General features: G+C 42.0%; 1 protein-coding gene across 1 annotated transcript; it reads right to left on the bottom strand.

Moving 5' to 3' along the window:
• Window positions 1-13673: 13673 nt before the first annotated feature.
• On the bottom strand, window positions 13674-18300 carry LOC103649453 (phosphoribosylformylglycinamidine cyclo-ligase, chloroplastic). Its single transcript, XM_020549218.1, has 9 exons — window positions 18283-18300; window positions 17655-17747; window positions 16731-16764; window positions 15716-15810; window positions 15540-15641; window positions 15371-15430; window positions 14838-15010; window positions 14616-14727; window positions 13674-14527 (listed from the first exon to the last, which is right to left on the bottom strand). The coding sequence occupies exons 1-9, from the start codon at window positions 18298-18300 to the stop codon at window positions 14438-14440; spliced, it is 777 nt and encodes a 258-aa protein (XP_020404807.1). The 3' UTR covers window positions 13674-14437.
• Between the last annotated feature and the right edge of the window lie 484 nt (window positions 18301-18784).

Here is an 18784-nt window from a genome sequence, read left to right as displayed (position 1 = left end):
AAACCAAACGGGCCTTAATAGGTATTTTATCACATTGTTTTCAAGGTTGCCATATCAATATTTTATTTATTTAGAAAATAGTCTATCAAGAGTTTCATCCTCGTAAAACAATTTAATTTTTCATAAAACTCTCTTATATATTTTTTTTATTAAATTGTATGTCGTCATATCATCCCGTTTGCTTGAGTGATTCACTGCAGTCCATCCCTATCGAATCCGTTGCGGCCGCCATGCATATAATAGGCAACCAGCAAAAGGGAAGACGGGTCGCCGCCATGGCGCCGCCACCCCTGAAAGGCGGAAACCAACGGTTCTGTCTGTTTGGGAGACCCAAGCTGATGCAAGAGCACGGCATCGCAGTCCAAGAGAAAAAAGGTCGCTGATGTGAGCCTCTGCCCGATTCTCTGTTTCCTTTTTTCCTTTTCGCGACATGGTCTCACCCCGCCGCCGGGACCGGGACCGTCGTCGGGCGACGACGGACCACCGGTGCAACTGCCTGTGCCCCGAGCATTATTTGTTGGCTGCGGCTAGCTCCGCGCCAGCTTTTGTTAACTTTACAGGAACTGTACTAGCTAGCTACCATCTGTAGCAGCAGCCAGCACCCAGCAGGCAAGGATGTGTGCAAAAATGGCAGAATTTTAATCACGAGGCAAGGCAATGGTTAAGCACGCGCACGCACGGGCGCACGGCGGCTAAATAATCCCTATCCATAACGCTATCGTCTCCCTCTCTCCCTCCAATGCAGCTTTGCAAGATCATCGCCATTGCAGATGAAAAATAGAATGGAAAACAAATCAAACGAACCAACGAACGAAAATGGCTCTCGCTGACGAACACGACTCTCTCTCTCTCGACCATCGGCAACGACAGCAATCTGCTGCCGGCCGGCGTCTCGTTGTCACTCGATCGGGCGGCCCTCCTTCAGATAGCCCCCATCATGACCGCGCCGACCTGCACGCCCCTCCGGCCGGCGGCCACCTGACAAAGCTCCCCGCCTCCACCGCCGGCGCCGCCACCACCACCTGCCGCCTCGGGGCCGTCGCCGTCGTTGGCGAAGCGCAGGCGGAGGCGTCCGCCGTCGCGCTCGGCGCGGAACACAACGCGGCGCTCACGCTCGTCGGCGCGCACCTCGGTGAGGATGAGGCGGCCGCCGCGGCGCTCCGCGCGCAGGAACAGCGGCCCCGACGCGCGCGGCATCGGCGGGGGGAAGCCCCCGCGCCGCCTTTTCCCTGCCGCCGCCGCCGCCGCCAGGTCCGGAATGCAGGGCTCTGCGCCGGCGTCGTCCGGGCCGCCAGCAGCCGGCGCCGGCGGGAAGAACTGGTCGATCTCGGCGGCGTCGCAGCCGACGTCGCCACTCTCGGAGCCGAGGCTCTCGGTGCAGGCGCCCGCCTCGCCGCCCCGCCCGCGGTGCCCGGCGCCCACCCACGGCGCTGGCCGGATCATCGAGAGAGCGCTCCTCCGCCGTCCACTCCACGGTGTGCACCGGCTGAGTGGATGAATGGAACAAGCTAGGCCACTGCCGGCCCGAGGAGGACGAGAGGAGGCGCTTTTATATACCCCCGCCGATGCCTATCTCTCCGTCTGACGTGCGGGGCCCTGGGCTGACGTGTACCACCCCGCCGTCAGTTTCCGAACCGGCGAGCCGGCCGTTTCGGACGGAGCCCGGCGCGTGGCGCCTCCGAGCTGGCGGGAGGGAGAAGCTAAGCTGTAGGCGACGGCGGACGAGGACGCCACGCACCCACGCCTATCGGGTCCGGGGTCACTGGCGTGCGGGGCAGCGAGCGGGTGGGGCCCGCGCTGCCCGGTATGGGAGAGGCGGCGCTGGCGGCGGCGCACGCCTGAGCTGCTGAGCTGGAGCGCAACTGGGGAGAGCGAGCGGGAGGGAGCCGGGCACGGGCCTCCAGGCAGGCTCTCCAGGAATTCAAGGCTGGGCTGGCCGCGGCGAAAAGCCGCTGGCAGCTTGTGCACAAGTGGCACCCATAGCCCAGCTGCACAACGCGTGCATTGGAGTAGTAGCTCGTGCCCAGCCCAGCACGAATAACCCAAGCTGGTTTAAAACAGTGTCAGAACAAGTGAAATTGTACTCATCTGTAGATGATGAATCTGGTGGACAAAATTTGATGTCAACATGTTAGCAATTTAATCTTTTTTACACTAGACATGTTGTCTATGTGTGTGTCAAATATGTCTAATTATTTGCCCTCGGTGTATATGAGAGTAGCGGGTGCGACGTGCGAGTGCCTAAATATATTGTACTCGTCACGGGGTAATAGATGTGAGTGCGGGTTTAGTGAGTACCGGTTTCTAACCCGTGTACCACAAGTTTCATACCAATTGTCATCCCCTAATAGGGAACTAGCACACTGACAATTTTAAAGAGGTTCAGGCCATAGCGTGCATATAATATCTTATGTCCTATTGTTACTTATCGATAGGTGAACACAAAAGTAAAGAAGATTGCGAGCTCAAGATTTAATTGAGTGCCATGACATCCTACCTCCTCCTTTCCAATCAATTATGATAGGAGTTCTAGCATATTAGTCCTAATTCACCTTTATGCCTAACCTTAGATATTGTGAACGAGAGTCTCTAACCAAGAATAAAAAATCCCTTATGAGTGAAAGCTTATGGAATTCCAAATCAAATCTCTCGAACATTACTGTGCTCTCCTCTTTTATAGACCAAGGGAGGAGAGAGGCTACATCAGTTGGATCTTGGATCTCACCAACTAAGACCCAACCACTTCAATATTATCTTGTTTGTGAAGTCATATTTCAAAGCAATGCTGTTGGGGACCTTCGGCATCCGAAGGTCCTCAAAAACAGGATTTAACAGTATTTCTGGAGTATAATGTGTGAACAGGTATCTTCGGACTCAAGTCGGCACCACAGTAGACCAGAATAATACGAAGGTTGATACAGCGCCGAAGGTGTGAGCAGGGAAGCTTCGGCGTGACAGCAGAAAGTGAAACCGACTTAAAGATGAAAAGGCTATTTAGACCTCGACAGATTACTATAGAATTATTATCAACTGTAAAGGGCATGAATGTAATTTTGTATGGGTTGTGTCCCGCGCCTATAAATAGGTGAACAGTACTCCCGTACTGTTCACGCTGACTTGGCATTCGCTTTTTACGTCACGCTTGTAATATCATCTCCTTCCAGTTGAAGGTACACTTGTAATTCAATGATATTCCTGTTTATACCTAATAATAATAAATAATTGTTTATGCTGTCTTTTATATTCCTTACATTTCATCCTTCGTCACTGTATGATGAATTTATGGAAATACGTCATTTATAACCTTCGTCCAGGAACCATTATATCCTAAAGGAAATAATGCTTCGAAGGACGAAGGGCTTTAACGATTAACATTTTCTATGTTGCCTTGTTCTTAACTCATAGCATTTGAGAACAAGTCCCCAACAAATGCCTTCCGTCGTAGCCTAGTGTTAGAGATGTCCTTCTTTAATGGCTGCCATAATTAATTGTTGCAGGCCAAGTATGTTATATCTCTTCTATGAACATTAGGAACAATGTCGTTGGGTACGACATATTTGTTTTGCCGGTGTAGAATTTTGTACTTGATAATACTTTATGGTACATTGAAATGTGCATGTGTGGCTACAAGATCAATGCACATACCAAAAGTGGTCTCAAGTACCCAACTACCTAAATCATGGCGATAATGCGCCTATCAGGCTATAATGCCATACATCACATAATGTTGCACAAGAGACTTATTTGATATGTCGGTGTTATGGACCTGTTAGTAGGCCCTAAACATAGGGTCCTTGCTTTGGGGCATTAGTGCGCTCGGTGGAACAGGAAACATCCCTGTCTTGTGGAGAAGATTACACCTAGCCATAACAAGTACCTTGTTCCCACAAGAGGCCTTGGGCCTCAGGGGATCAAGGCCCCACCATTCATTTTACGTGAGGTCAAGGACCTTAGGTACTTGAGGCCCAGTAGAGGGCCTCAAGCGGTTAAGTGTATTTCATTAAGTTCCTCGAGGGGATGGTATGCCTTTGCCATCTGAATCTTTCATTAGTGCCCTAGGGCATGAGTGTCCCATGACTTAAATTGTTCTAGTAAGAGACATTCCAAATGGTTCTTAAGAGGACTTGGTGGTATATATGACATTCAGTCAAAATGATCTGAGATCATGTTGCCCAAAGTGTCAAGCCCTAATCTTTCCCAAAGCCAGGATAAGCCCCTTGAACATGGTGCCCCAGGAGCAGTGGCCCCAGTAGCTGGCCCCCATAGAAACTTCCTTAAATCGAGATCTTGGTGGTAGTGAAGGTATGACCTTCTTTGGGCATTAATAGGGTTGAACTTATCCTATTAGAAAACAACTCCAAAATATGATCTCTAGGGTTGCCACATCAAAAGTCGATTTATAAACGAAGCACTTTAGAATATGCCAGAAGTCAGCCTAACCGACTTTGGTTTCACATACGGGGAACGATTATTATCACTATAGTACAAACAAATCTCTATGCATGCGCTGAGGTATAATTTTTACAAGCGATTTTGATTATCGAGCGCCAGTGTAAATAAATTGGTTGTGTCGACTCAAGAACTGTTAGTGAAAACACTTATTCACTGGTGGTTTTCTTAAGAAAACACTAGTAGAAATCGTGCATTTTCTATAGGCGGGTTTCTTAATAAAACCGCCAGTAGAAATCATATTTGTACTGACAGTTCCTTAAGAAAATTGCCAATATAAATCGTGTATTTCTAGTGACAGTTTTTAAGGAACCGCATGTAGAAATCATTTGAAATCAAGTTTTTGAGTTTTTTTCAAATGACCACGTATGAAAACACCACCAAAATAAAATTTATAGATTTCTAAAAGTTACGAAACTTTGTAGTTGATAACTTTTTCATTTAAAGTCATTTGGGCTATCAAAATTGCATCTAAATTGGATAAATTTTAAAATACAAATTTTACAAACAACCTCGAATGAAAAAGTACCAAATAAGTTGTAGAACTTAAAAAATTATTAAATTTTGTAGTTGATAACCTTCTGAATTTGTTTACAACCTGAAACAATCAATTTATACTCGGTATGTTCTAATATGTGCACAACAAAACTGTAATTTAGAGACAAGTAAGCGATGTGTGGAGTTGTAGACGAGGTTATGCACAACGGTGAGGTTGTTGCGGATTCGAGAGCCATGGGCTGCGTAGTGCATGAATTTTGCGCGAAAAATACCATGGCTTATGGCTTTTACGGAGCTGCGTAGCACACGAATTCGGCTTTGACGAAGACGGGCGAGTGGAGCCTCTCCAAATAAAAATATTTTTGCTGTTTTTAAAAACCCACTTTTTGCTGTTTTTAAAACCCAATTTATACTAGAAAAGATTTGCACATGTGGTTTTCTTAAGTCTACCGCTAGTGAAAATCGATTTGTACCGGTGATTGTTTTAACTGAGCCGCCAGTGCAAATCAATTTTCACTGACGCTTCTTAATTAACCGCCTATAAAAAGAAATATTTTTACTGATCCCTACATCTGGTGGTTCTAAAAAAACGTCTATATAAAGTGATTGACTTTGGAGAGGCGGCCTGGACAACTTTGGAGACAACACTTAGCTCTATTCAGTGGTCGTTCTGTCCGACTCTGGCTTATATTACATAATAATTTTGTGACGGTCATTTTTGCTCGAGCGACACATTCTATTTTTAGATGCAAGCTACGGACTGTGTTCGTGTGCCTATTGGCTAGTTTGCGACTCTGTCTTCATAGGAATGTCTATCTAAAATTAGATGTTGTTTCAGAGTTTATGGCCGTTTGATATTAGCCAAGATTTGGTGGTATGTCAGCATGAGCATGGAAAGAAGGTGGAGACAAGACTGATGTTCTTTGATTTGGTGGAACATATGGGTGTTGGGCTCGTCGACTTTGGAGTGAAATCTCTAGGCCTAATCTTAGTTGGTTATGCCGGGCATCGACCTTGATGAAGGCATTGTCTGAAGTACCGAGGGTCATTTTCTCTTAGGTGAAAACCTTTGATCTGGCCTTTGTTGGTTGGGTCATCGCAATGGCGACGCTCTTATATGCCGTGTTCTTCCTGAAGACGTTGCTTATGGAGTGCCTCAATCTTGAATCTAGCTTTGTCTGGTTATTGGTTGCCGTGAAGACTGTTGTGTGTGATAGCTCGCTTTAGGACAAGTTTGTTTCTCTTTTTGTTTCTTTTCTTTTTTTTCTTTCCTCTCTTTTGTTTGGCTATGTACACTTAGTGTGTAGAGACTAGGAGTAATCTTAGTTCTATTGTATCATCTTGATGTAACTGTTTAAGATTAATAAAGCTTCCTTTATCAAAAAGGAGATGGACGCTTATATGTTACCAATGGTCCTGATTAAGTTTGAGTTTGGCTCTAGTTCTCGGAAAACTCAAGGCCATGGATGCCTACCATTGTGACTAACCAGCCACAGGAGTATATCATATATGGACATGCATGGTATCGGTTTGCATTTTGGCGGCAAGTTGCCAAAGTGACAGCTAGCTTTGCATTGGCCGTGGTTGGCTGGTTCTCCGGCCGACGACCCTATACCATGCTGCAGTGCTGGCTGCTGGAGATCTCCCATTCTCTTATCTCGCGACCACATCCCAATGTATCGTTTCCGTTCCGATAGATAGATGGAAACGGCCACTCCACTCATGCATGTCTATCCTCCGGAACCAGGCATGCATAACCTGGGCTGCTGATAAATGTTTATCCCCAATGTCTACTTTGGGTAACAATAATGGACCCGATTTCTGATTTCACGCGAGAAATTCTTCTAGCTATTAGGGAATGAGGATGGAGGTAATTTAATCCCCACAGGATCAAAACAAGGAAAGTTAGTCCGTGACGAGTTCTTGGAGACAGGGATAGAGAACTATTCATGTCCCCTGGTTCCACACATACTCAGTCTCACGAACTTCCGTTGATCTAAATTATAGTTCCTTGACATGCTAAAACTCTACTAAAAACCTCAATACTAGCCTAATATAAATAGCAAAGTAAAGCTTAAAGTAGCTATATCTTGTAATTTTAAGTTTTATTTGTTTGATATCTATACTATACTTAAAGCACCAGTTTCAACGGTCGTCCCACATCATTTTTTTACAAATAACCTCTCAGTTATTTCAAATTAACCCGCTCCACATCTATAGATGGCTAAACGGTGGCCCAACACGGGCCAGACGCTCGTGGGCCACAACTCTGGCCCAGGTACGTCATGCCGGTCTGTTAATTGTGTCGGGCCAGCCCGTCGGCCCATTTGATTAAATCAGTGCAGGAGGTGGGGTTCGAAACCATGTCCTGATGGAAGAAGGGCGAGAGACACTGGGTGAAGCTGTCTAATCAGTAGAACATCGTACTCAAATGTTTTTAATATTGAATATAAATTTTATATATGTATATACGTTTTTCGTAAAAATATATATATAATCATGTTGGGACGGATCAACACTGCGAGCCGAGGCTACAACCCAAGCATGACACGACTTTCTTGGCTCTTGCAAGCATTAGGTCGTTTCTAAGACCACATTGACGCAGTAGACTAAATGGTGTTTGAGGTTGCTGCATTGGATGGAGCAACAATGATTTGTCACACTAACAGTAAAATGAAAGGTTATTTGTTGATTTTAAACGTTAGTAATTGCTACGAAGTAGCATAATTTATATCGAGCACATCCAGATTTTATTGATGTCTTATTTTAGCAATCACTCCATATTTTGATCTATCTTTTTTATAAGTTTGAGTTCATATGACTTATTTTAGAAACTTGAGCTCACAAACTTTGTCTTATTTGGTCTCTGTATGGTGGAATTATACCATTTTATAATTTCTATTCGTTCAGTCAGTCGTTGTGAACTCTCTTCTAATCGCTCACTTCATTGATCGTGTTGTACCAATACATATTGGATGGAGTAAACAATAACATTAGTTAGCCAAATCGAAAAAATATTATACGGAGAGCGGAGACAATCAATAAAAAATCTTGATTTTTTGTGGATAGTTTACATGTGTATTGTTGTAAGCCGTTGCAATGTACGAGCAACCGACTAGTAGTTAATTTACATTTGTCTCTAAATATTGATTGCCCGGCATGTTTAATGATGCGAGGAAAATGCTTTCTCATAAATGTTAGTGGAGACAAACATATAAAGATTTTTTCTCTCCGCGTGGACGAGAATGAAGATGCATCCCTCAACGAAGAATCCACCTGTGTTATTCAGAGCGTGCTGTTAGCCTAGCCCATAAAATGTTTCCACCAATTAGGCCCACCCAAAAGGAGAAGCTCAAAATAGGCCCATGAGAACCAGCCTACTTCCATGGAGTAAGTAATGTATTGTATTTTTTTCCTGAAAATTTGATTTCATTCATGGTAGGGCACACTAGTAGAAAAAGGCTCAAAGCCTGCGGAGCGATATATTTGTACAGATGGATTCGGTTACCAACCGTCTGTGTTATTTTTAGTGCCGATTCCTTAAGAAAACCGCCACTAGAGATCTACAGTCGGTTCCTTAAAAAAACCTGGTTTCTTAAGGACATGCCACTAAAATCATTTTTATCCTTAATTTTTCGAGTTTTTCAAACGACCTCCTATGACAAAACCACTAAAATAAAAGTTATAGATCTCTAAAAGTTATGGAACTTTGTAGTTGACAATTTTTTTATTTGAACTCATTTCGGTTCTCAAAAATTGAATCTAAGTATATCAAATTCAAAATTTAAATTTTGTAAACTACCTCGGTAAAAAAAAGTGTCAAAATGAAAGTTCTACATACAAAGCAATGCTTATCTTCCGAAATCCTTTCCGTTTAGCGCCTGTACCAAATTGCTTTTTCATTGTTTATAAGCAGAAGCAAGATGAAACAAAATTCCATGGTTTTCAACTTATCTGCTTTGATTCAGCCGATTGATAATTTGTCAGAGCTTGAACACCCTTTCTCTTGTCTTGAGATTGATCAAATCATTGCTTGTCTGCCATCAAATAAATCGCCAGGTCCAGATGGCTTTAATACAGACTTTGTTAAAAGATGCTGGCCGGTGATTGCCCCTGATTTCTATGATCTTTTCAACAATTTTTTTGAAGGATCTCTCTGCATGCATAGCATTAATGGGTCATATGTGACTCTCATTCCCAAAAATAGCTCTCCGGATTCAGTTGGTGATTATAGACCCATCTCCCTCCTTAACACGAGTGTCAAAGTACTAACAAAAATCTTAGCCAATCATTTACAACCAGTGATCACAAAGCTAGTTCATCAGAATCAATATGGTTTCATCAAGGATAGATCGATCCAGGATTGCTTAGCATGGGCTTTTGAATATATTTCCCTTTGCCACAAATCCAGAAAGGAAATGGTCATTTTAAAGCTTGATTTTGAAAAGACATTTGATAAATTGGAGCATGCAGCTCTTATGGAGATCTTGAGGCACAAGGGGTTCGGTGATAAGTGGATCCACTGGGTTTTTATGATTCTTGGCTCCGGTTCTTCACAAGTTCTTTTGAATGGAGTCCCTAGGAAAAGATTTCACTGCAGACACGGTGTTAGACAAGGTGATCCTTTGTCACCGCTTCTTTTTGTTCTTGCAGCTGATCTTCTGCAGTCTATTGTCAACAAAGCTTGTGAAGGTGGCATTCTTCGTCTTCCCTTACCAAACAATTGTGGTCCGGATTTCCCTATCATCCAATATGCCGACGATACTATTCTCATAATGGAAGTCTGCCCTAGACAACTTTTCTTCTTAAAAGCAATGCTCAATTCTTTTGCTGACTCCACTGGGCTTCATGTGAATTACCATAAATCCAGCATTTATCCCATCAATGTCACGGACCAGAAAATGGAGATCCTTGCAAATACATTTCATTGCAAAATTGGATCAATGCCTTTACTTACTTAGGGCTTCCCTTGGGTCTTCAGAGACCCAACTTGGGTGCTTTTCTCCCCCTTATCCAGAAAATTGAAAAAAGACTGGCGTCAACCTCCATCTTCTTATCACAGGCTGGAAGGCTCCAAATGGTTAATGCAGCCTTCTCCTCTCTTCCAACATACTACATGTGCACCCTTAAGCTCCCCAAAACGGTGATCAAGCATAATGACAGACTCAGAAGGCATTGCCTTTGGAGAGGTGTTGATTTAAATGCTAAGAAACCCCCTCTAGTTGCTTGGAATTCGGTTTGCAAGCCAAAATTTTAGGGGGGATTGGGTGTAATTAATTTGGCTTTACAAAATAGAGCCCTACTCATGAAAAATCTTCATAAATTCTTCAATAGAGCTGACATCCCATGGGTCAATATTGTATGGACCAATCATTACAGTCACTCTCTGCCCTCGGATAAACCAGTTGGTTTTTTGGTGGCGAGATGTCCTTAAAACGCTTGAACCATTTAAGAGAATTGCTAGGGTGGAAATTGGAGATGGAAGATCAACACTCCTTTGGCATGATAACTGGGATGGTATTTCCAAATCAACACAGTATCCAGAACTTTGGTCCTTCGCTGCATGCAAAGACATCACCGTCCTACAAGCACGATTGGTTGATGCCCAAGAAATGTTCCATGCACCGTTGTCCGTTGAAGCCTTTTTTATACTTCAAGAGTTGAATGATTGCTTGGATAATCTCCCACATAATAATCAGAGAGACAAATGGAGCTGCTCTACTTCTTCTAGCTTATTTTCCTCGCAAAAGATTTATTCTCATTTGATGGGCAACCAGTGGACACATCTCATCTTCACTTGGCTATGGAAATCCAAATGTCAACCCAAGCACAAGGTGTTTTTTTGGCTGCTACTTAAGGACAGATTTAATACCAGAGCTTTTCTAAGGCAGCGAGCTATGTTACTGGATTCATACTCCTGTGACAATTGTATTCTCCAAGTTGAAGAGACGGCCACTCATCTTTTTTTCAGATGCAATTTTGCTAGGAGATGTTGGTCCTTGGTAGGAATCTCTCCATCACGTTCTGCTGACTTATTCACAACCATTTTGAGAATCAGAAGACGTTGGCAAGTCCCCTGGAAACTTGAAGCTATAATCTTATTGACCTGGGGCATCTGAAAATGCAGAAATAATTGGGTGTTCATTGAGATTCCGCCCACGGTGGAAGGTTGTCGAGATATGTTCAAATCAGAAATGAACCTTCTATGTCATCGAGTTAAGCCAGTAATAGGAGATAAAATTAAAACCTGGCTTCAGCTTTCTGTGCTGTAACTTTCATTTTCCTTTCTGTACTTACCCTTCTGTATCTATACCCCTTTTTTTCCTTAAGCAATAAAATACTGTAGCCCCCCTACAGTAACTTTTATTTCAAAAAAAAATTACTTCTAGAATATATATGGACTCTTTTAGGAGCACATGAAGATTACAAAAAAGGCATCTGAGTTGGGCCGTTCTGCTCTGGCCAGGTAGATCAGTCAGGGTAGATTGTGGTATTCTTATTGTCATCTTTATTTATTTTCTGATGCCAACTATTGAGTATACTTTCTGTGTTTTTTTAGTATTACATGGATGAAGGGCTACCTCTGTTCTCCGCACCACGCATTTTGTCTATGTTTTTCCTTCTCTAATGGCATTAAATTTCTGAATTGAGTAAATTGCTCTACATGATAGCACTTGAATTGGGCTATTTTTTATGAGCAGTTCTGATAATATATATGCCAATTTTTCTTTTTTACATTAACCAAGGCTCTTCTAGTAAAAGCACTTGTACTCTGTTTCCGTCCTGGAGAGTTGTAGGTAGCAATTCTTTTCTAACTCAGTAACTTCACGTTTTTTTGGTGATCCATGTTATCTGATAGCCACATATGACCAATGTGCAAAAAAGCACACTTCATTGACAGTTGCCTCGAAATAAAATTGATAGATCGTTACCAAATTGGAGCAGTGATCCCCTGATTGTCTAATTGCAGATGACTTTTCATGAGTGGACATATCTCATCAAGTAGACCACACTAATACTGCAAGGTAGAGTCTTTGTGATTTCGTATGCTTATGATGGGTTTGGTTTGTAGAGTCACTCTATGCTTCATTAGGTGATGTATCATAAGTTCATTCCATCAATTTTGGTGGAATCAACCCACTCCTCATATATATACTAATTATTAGCTAATGAGGAATGGAGTGATGATGAATCAACCCATTCTATTCAACAAACCAAATAAAAAAGTGAGGAGTGAGAAGAAGATTGATCACTTCATTCCTCAAACCAAACACACTCTTAATCTCTCTATCAGATCACTTTTCAATGACTTCACTGTTTATCTAGGCCTCTTGTTTGGGGCTTTGTCAAAGGTAAAACACATCCCCAAAAACTTCAAAGCTAACAGACATTACATGTATTTTAGCACTCATTCTCAGAATAAGGCACCTACATGAGAAGCATTGTCAACACCTTCATACGAAGCTTTGTCCATACCTTCATGTGGAGCCTCCTCGACACCTTCATGCAAAGTCTTATCGTCGCCTTCATTCGAAGCTTCGTCAATAGCATCAACACACAAAGCTCAGCTCATTCACGAAGTCTACATGGAGAGAAGCTTCTTTAAGTGAAGACACCAAGTTAACTCGAAGTGTAGGTTAAGAGCTTATATATATATATATATATATATATATATATATATATATATATATATATATATATATATATATATATATATATATATATATATATATATATATATATATATATATATATATATATATATATATATATATATATATATAGGGAGGAACTAATGGAAGCCCAGGGCTTCCATTAGTACCAGGAAGCCCCAGCCAGGTACAACCACGCGCTGTGTCAGCACACGTCCAATCGTGCACTAGTTCTGGTTTGGGTGGATTTTTGCGTAAACCGTGAACCAAAACAGCGTAAATGAGTACAAATTTTAGCATAAATCGTAGACCTGTTTCGTAACGGCGAATGGGTCCCGAAAATTACGTCGTGAAAATCGCGAGCGTCCGATCGTGCGCGGGTTCTGGCTCAGACAGATTTCGGCGTAAAACATGAACCAAAACAGCGTAAATGAGTGAATTTTAGCGTAAATCGTAGACCTATTTTGTAATGGCGAATGGGTCCCGAACATTACGCCGTGAAAATCGCGAGCGTCCGATCGTGCGTGGGTTCTGGCTAAGACAGATTTCGGCGTAAAACATGAACCAAAACAGCGTAAATGAGTGTGAATTTTAGCGTAAATCGTAGACCTGTTTCGTAATGGCGAATGGGTCTCGAAAATTACGCCGTGAAAATCGCGAGCGTCCGATCGTGCGCGGGTTCTGGCTCAGACAGATTTCGACGTAAAACATGAACCAAAATAGCGTAAATGAGTATGAATTTAGCGTAAATCGTCGATCTGTTTCGTAACGGCAAACGGAGCCTGAATTATTGCGTGAAAATCGGAAGCGTCCATTCGCACATGCATTTTGTACATCGTGTGGATTTCGACGTAAAACGTGAACTAAAACTACGTAAATGATTAAAAAATTTAGCGTAAATCGTCAATCTTTTTCGTAACGGAGAATGAGGGCCGAATTACGATGTGAAAATCACTTGCGTCCAAGCATGCACAAGTTCTGTCTCAGAACGGATTTCAACATAAAACGAGAACTAAAACAACGTAAATGAGTACAAATTTTAGCGTAAATCATCGATCTCTATTTTGACTTTCATAAAAACTCTACATTTTTGTCATTGATTTTCTATGCGTTAACAAAATAAGTATTTCTATGCTTTACAGAAAAACATAATACTCGTTAAACTATAGAAGGATCGTGATAGTTACGTCTAATTGCTGCATGTTGTGTCCTAAGATTGGATAGTCTTCACCAGAATTGTTAGTTGCATGAAATGACCTCAGACACCGTCCTTCACAGCTGCAAGAAAGAACCAGAAAAAATCATGAATCAGAAACAATGTATCAGCGATTACTTGGAAGAAAGATGAATCCTAGAATCATAAAAACTGTGATATGTACACGTGTGCACTGCTGTAATCCAAGAATCATAAAAACTCAAACTTGATTATTGTAAACAAGTGCTTGGATGAGCATAATTATTTGTGTGCATAAGAATAAATGGATCAGCGATGTTAATTTTATGATAGTGAGGCACCTTTTCCCTGGAGCACTGAATATATTGTAAAGAACATTGCAAAACAATAAAAGATTTGATTGAACCATGAATATAGAACCAAAAACTATAAAAAAACAAATGCATGTATCATGTAACCGTGTACCAGTGAGAATAACTAAATGTCTAAATGCCATTTTGTTGTGTAAAAAATTATGTAGAAAAGTATAACTAGGATTGAACTTCATATTTTCTAAATGTTTTATAACAACTGCATATATAATATCCATGAGAGCATAAAAACATTAAGCCCTAATAATAAAAAGTTTGAAATTTGAATGTCACCTATACGTCAGTGATTTTAACTATTGTGCTCGTATAAACGAGCATAAATACATGCCTTTTAAAGTGTGGGCTAGTCCTTTCACACCACCTTTGCTAATAATCTCAAGCACCTGTTTTTATTTCACAAAACAATAAATTAAAATTTCTGTAAAATTATGAAGGAAATATGAGGCATAGAAACACATAAACAAACCTAACCTGCTTAACATAGATGAAGGTTGGTGCCATTAGAGCTTCACCAACCGTAGTTGTTATGCCATCATTTCTTGGGAGCTGATCATCCAAAGAAAGTCCACTTTTCTCCAGTACTCTTTAAAATTGAAGATTTTCAACCATCATTAACCAGATACAATGATGTTCAACAAATAGGAAGAGATAATAAATAAATAAATTCATCAATCAAATGATATATCATAATACCTTCTAACAAGAGAGAACCCGTTAGAATGAACACCACTGGAAGGAAGACCTATAAGCACATCTCCCTTAACAATGTTTTTTCCATCAATGATTTTATCCTTCTTCACAACACCCACAGCAAAACCACTTAGATCATATTCACCCTCTACATAGAAACCAGGCATTTCTGCTGTCTGTAATGATCAATTGTTCAATAATCAGTTTAAGTGTTTTTGGATTTTCATAAAAGTAATGTACATGTAATGATTCAGGAAGATTCATTTGCATCTGTATGGAATTAAAGGCATAAAAAGAAAAAAATCAGAATATTTTGTTATACTGATATTATCAATCAAGTAGTACGCTTCAAACATAAACATTAAAATCCCTGCTTCTTAGTAAAGGGAGTCTGGCAGATAAACAATGCAACAATGGTGGACAGTATGGCAGTTTAAGACATTTGATCCATTCATATGCAACTACTAAACTTACAAGGGTAATACTGCATGGTTGAATTGTCGAGTCCTAGTAATTCAATTCCAAAAACATCTTACCTCCCCTCCTAGGAGAGCACAATCTGATTGTTCGCAGCCATCCCTAATCACCTTGATAACCTACAAAATTTACATAGTACTTATGGGAAAATTGAGCAAATGACTAGCTAAATAAGTATGAGTAGGGCAAAAATTATTTTGTTTAAGTGAGAAAATAAAGTGGGACTACCTTCTCTGCAAGATCAACATCAAGCTTGCTCGTTGCATAGTAATCTAGGAAGAACAATGGTTTTGCACCTAGAGTTACAATGTCATTGACGCTCATTGCCACCTGCCACAATAACCTAAATCCATTCAGACAATTTTCGACAACGATAAGGAAAACAGCGTTGTGGTTAATCTTACCAGGTCAATGCCGATTGTATCTTGAATACCAGTTTCGAAAGCAAGCTTCAGCTTTGTCCCCACCCCATCGGTGCTAGCAACAAGATAATCGTCATCTGTTCAAATAAACCAACAGGTAAGCACCAAGAATGTTAAATTTGCCCCTTTCACCAGCTAAAATTGATGATTAGTTTATAATTAATCGACACTCATTATTAAACCAACTTATTTTTTTCTCACTCCCTTATTGAACTGCAAATCGCGGAACAACGTATAACAATCCTCACCAAAGGCTGGTTTTTTTTTTAAAAAATAGATAAGTTAGCAAAGATAAAAGCGATGCCGACGCATTACTGTTGGGTCAGGGGCCGTTGGGCATATCTGTGGTGGCGACGACGTGAGGATGAGGGCTGATCTATGAATTGCATCTATCGACCCACTACGTGTAGAAGACAAAAAAACATAATCATTGTACCTTAACAGCGGATGGGACCGAAGGTGGCCGCACTCCTTGCGGAAGTCAGTGGAGATCATATGGGTCAGCAACGATTGGAGTAGTAGCGCGAACATGGCATTGGAGACCGATGACGAGCTAGACACACCCGCCAGGTGAGTGGCCATTGTACGCCTCGAGACAATAGTCATCTGGCCGAGGATGGGGTCAAGGTGCTGCTTGTGCCTGGCTGGTTTCTAGGGTCACAAAGCAAACATGCTTCTATGTGGCTGGTTAAATACTTATTTGTTTCACATATTATCCATGATACTAAGTGTTCTTAAAAAATATTGAACAATCAACCTAGTTTCCTCTCTGAAGTTCTGTGATCCCAATATAATTCATTGATTTCTCCTTTTCCAGCAGACAACATCATTGGCTATCTATGCAATGGTGCTTACTCACATTACCCAAGCCCATAATAACTAATGACTTTGATTACTTTAGATAAAAGGAGTGGCAAACTTACGTTAATGATTTCCCATGAAATACAATTGGTGGAGCTATGGCAGCAATTATGCAAAAACAAATGTGGATCTGCACCATTCTTCAGCGCCTCTTCCCTCCTCTTGATATCCTACAGCCACAAAACAGAAGGCATGAGAACACCACCGATCAAGCACAACCACCTAAAAGCTTGTTAATGAACTGAAGGATCATAAGCAACTGATGGTAAAAACTATGAGTACGTGGCATAAAAACATACATTATAAGAATAAAAGATTCTAAACATTGTGAAAGCTCAATTATAAAAAACATTCTAAACATATTGTATGTCAAATAGTAGTGGAGCAGTGAAGCTTCATCATATAAGCCCCATGTGTATAAAAAGATTCTAAACATTGTGATTTGTGAAAGCCGAACTATGCTAAACAACCAAGTTCATCAAGGCTTGTCTTAACAGATCTCAAATATATGTGAAAATCAACTTCACCCAAACAAATTTTACTTATGAAAATGAACACAATATTCCGGAATATTACACAGTCCTTTCAAGGCATTAGTACGTAACCCCAACAAATGCAATTAGGCATTAATTTAAGGGAAACTTGACGGCCAGTAAAACAGTACATGAATCTTTTGTACAGTACAACCACCTAATCTCTTATCCATCATTAAAGTAGTAGTAGTTATATTATGAAATGAAAACACCTGAGCAAATGCCTGAAACTCACGGAGACTTCAGCAGCAACAGCTAGACGGGCTAGACGGCGATGTCCAGTTGCATCCTATATAGCAGGCATATCACTCAATGCTCGTGCGGCTGCTGATCTGATCCTCCACCCCTCCCCTGACCCGGCGCTCCCAACACAAAGTCGACAGCCTTGGAATTGGACAGATTGGTTGGGTAGGGTTTTGAGAACGGCATGAGTGGGGTTGCTTGGCGACGCCGGATTTAGGAGGCAGAACGGATCAAGGGGTGAGTGGTGGCGGAGGAAGGGAGGAAGCGAAAGATGGGGCCGCCACCTGCGCGCCGAGCGCAAGGAACGGAAGGAGCGGATAGGGCGCCGGCGCTGCGAGGTAGATGAGGATGGCCAGGTTTGAGAAAAACGGCGGCGACTGCGTTGGAGCGGTGAAAATGTTAGGGTAAAGAAACGTGAATTAATGGGCTTCTAAATGAGAAACGAAATAAAGGTCCATTACGGTTTGGTTGGGAATGATTAGGATGGTTCGGCTCGATCGTTAGACCAGGGCTTCCTCTAGTTATATAGAGCCCAGGACTCTTAATAGATATACTATATATATATAGTTTATGTATTAGGAGCCCTGGGCTCTCTTTAGTTGGAGAAAGCCCTGACTGCTCACTCGTCTCCCAATATTGTCAGTAAACCTTTTACGCTTTGTTGTAAATAAGTTTATGCTTATTTCGTCCTAACATCATTGTATAAAACCGTCTATTCTATCCAACCTTCCCCGACGGCTGCTGTGTGCGAGATAACTAGGGTTTCAGTGACGGCGGTTGCACGACCCTGCCCAGATCCACCCAGCTCAGCGCAGCCGCGGCTACCAGATCTCACAACAGAATATTGGTCTCCGAGGGTGCGGCGCCGCCGCTAGAGTCCGACTCGTGCGTTCTCCGGGAGCCCGCGATTACCTTTCCTCTTCTTCCCATTACCCCTAGCGTGCGTTCTCTCCTCTCTTAGCGACGACTCGGCATCGGCGCTGTCACCCCACGTTTGGTGCCCAGGTCTTCCTGGGACCCTTCGCCGGCGAAGAGCATCACCAGGTACTTGTCTCCCCTTACCGTTGTGCGAAACTGAGCACACAAACCCTAACTTACTCTCATGCTCGGATCTGATCTCCGCCATGTTCCAGCGAGAAGGTGCCCAACCATTTTACGATATTTCTTGATGTATTTTATGACAACCTTGTGCGCAGAGATATATATTCGATCTACATTCGTTATTATGAAACAGATTAATGATTTACGCTAAAATTTGTACTCATTTATGTTGTTTTGGTTCACGTTTTACGCATAAATCCGTTCGAGCCAGAACCCGCGTACGACCGGTGACGCACGATTTTCGCGCCATAAATTTCGGCTCCATTTGCCATTACGAAACAAATATATGATTTACGCTAACATTCGTACTAAT

Source organism: Zea mays, chromosome 2 (assembly GCF_902167145.1).
Source record: "Zea mays cultivar B73 chromosome 2, Zm-B73-REFERENCE-NAM-5.0, whole genome shotgun sequence".
NCBI lineage: Eukaryota > Viridiplantae > Streptophyta > Magnoliopsida > Poales > Poaceae > Zea > Zea mays.
Note: the sequence above shows the minus strand (reverse complement) of the source record. Positions and strands in the feature narration are given on the sequence as shown.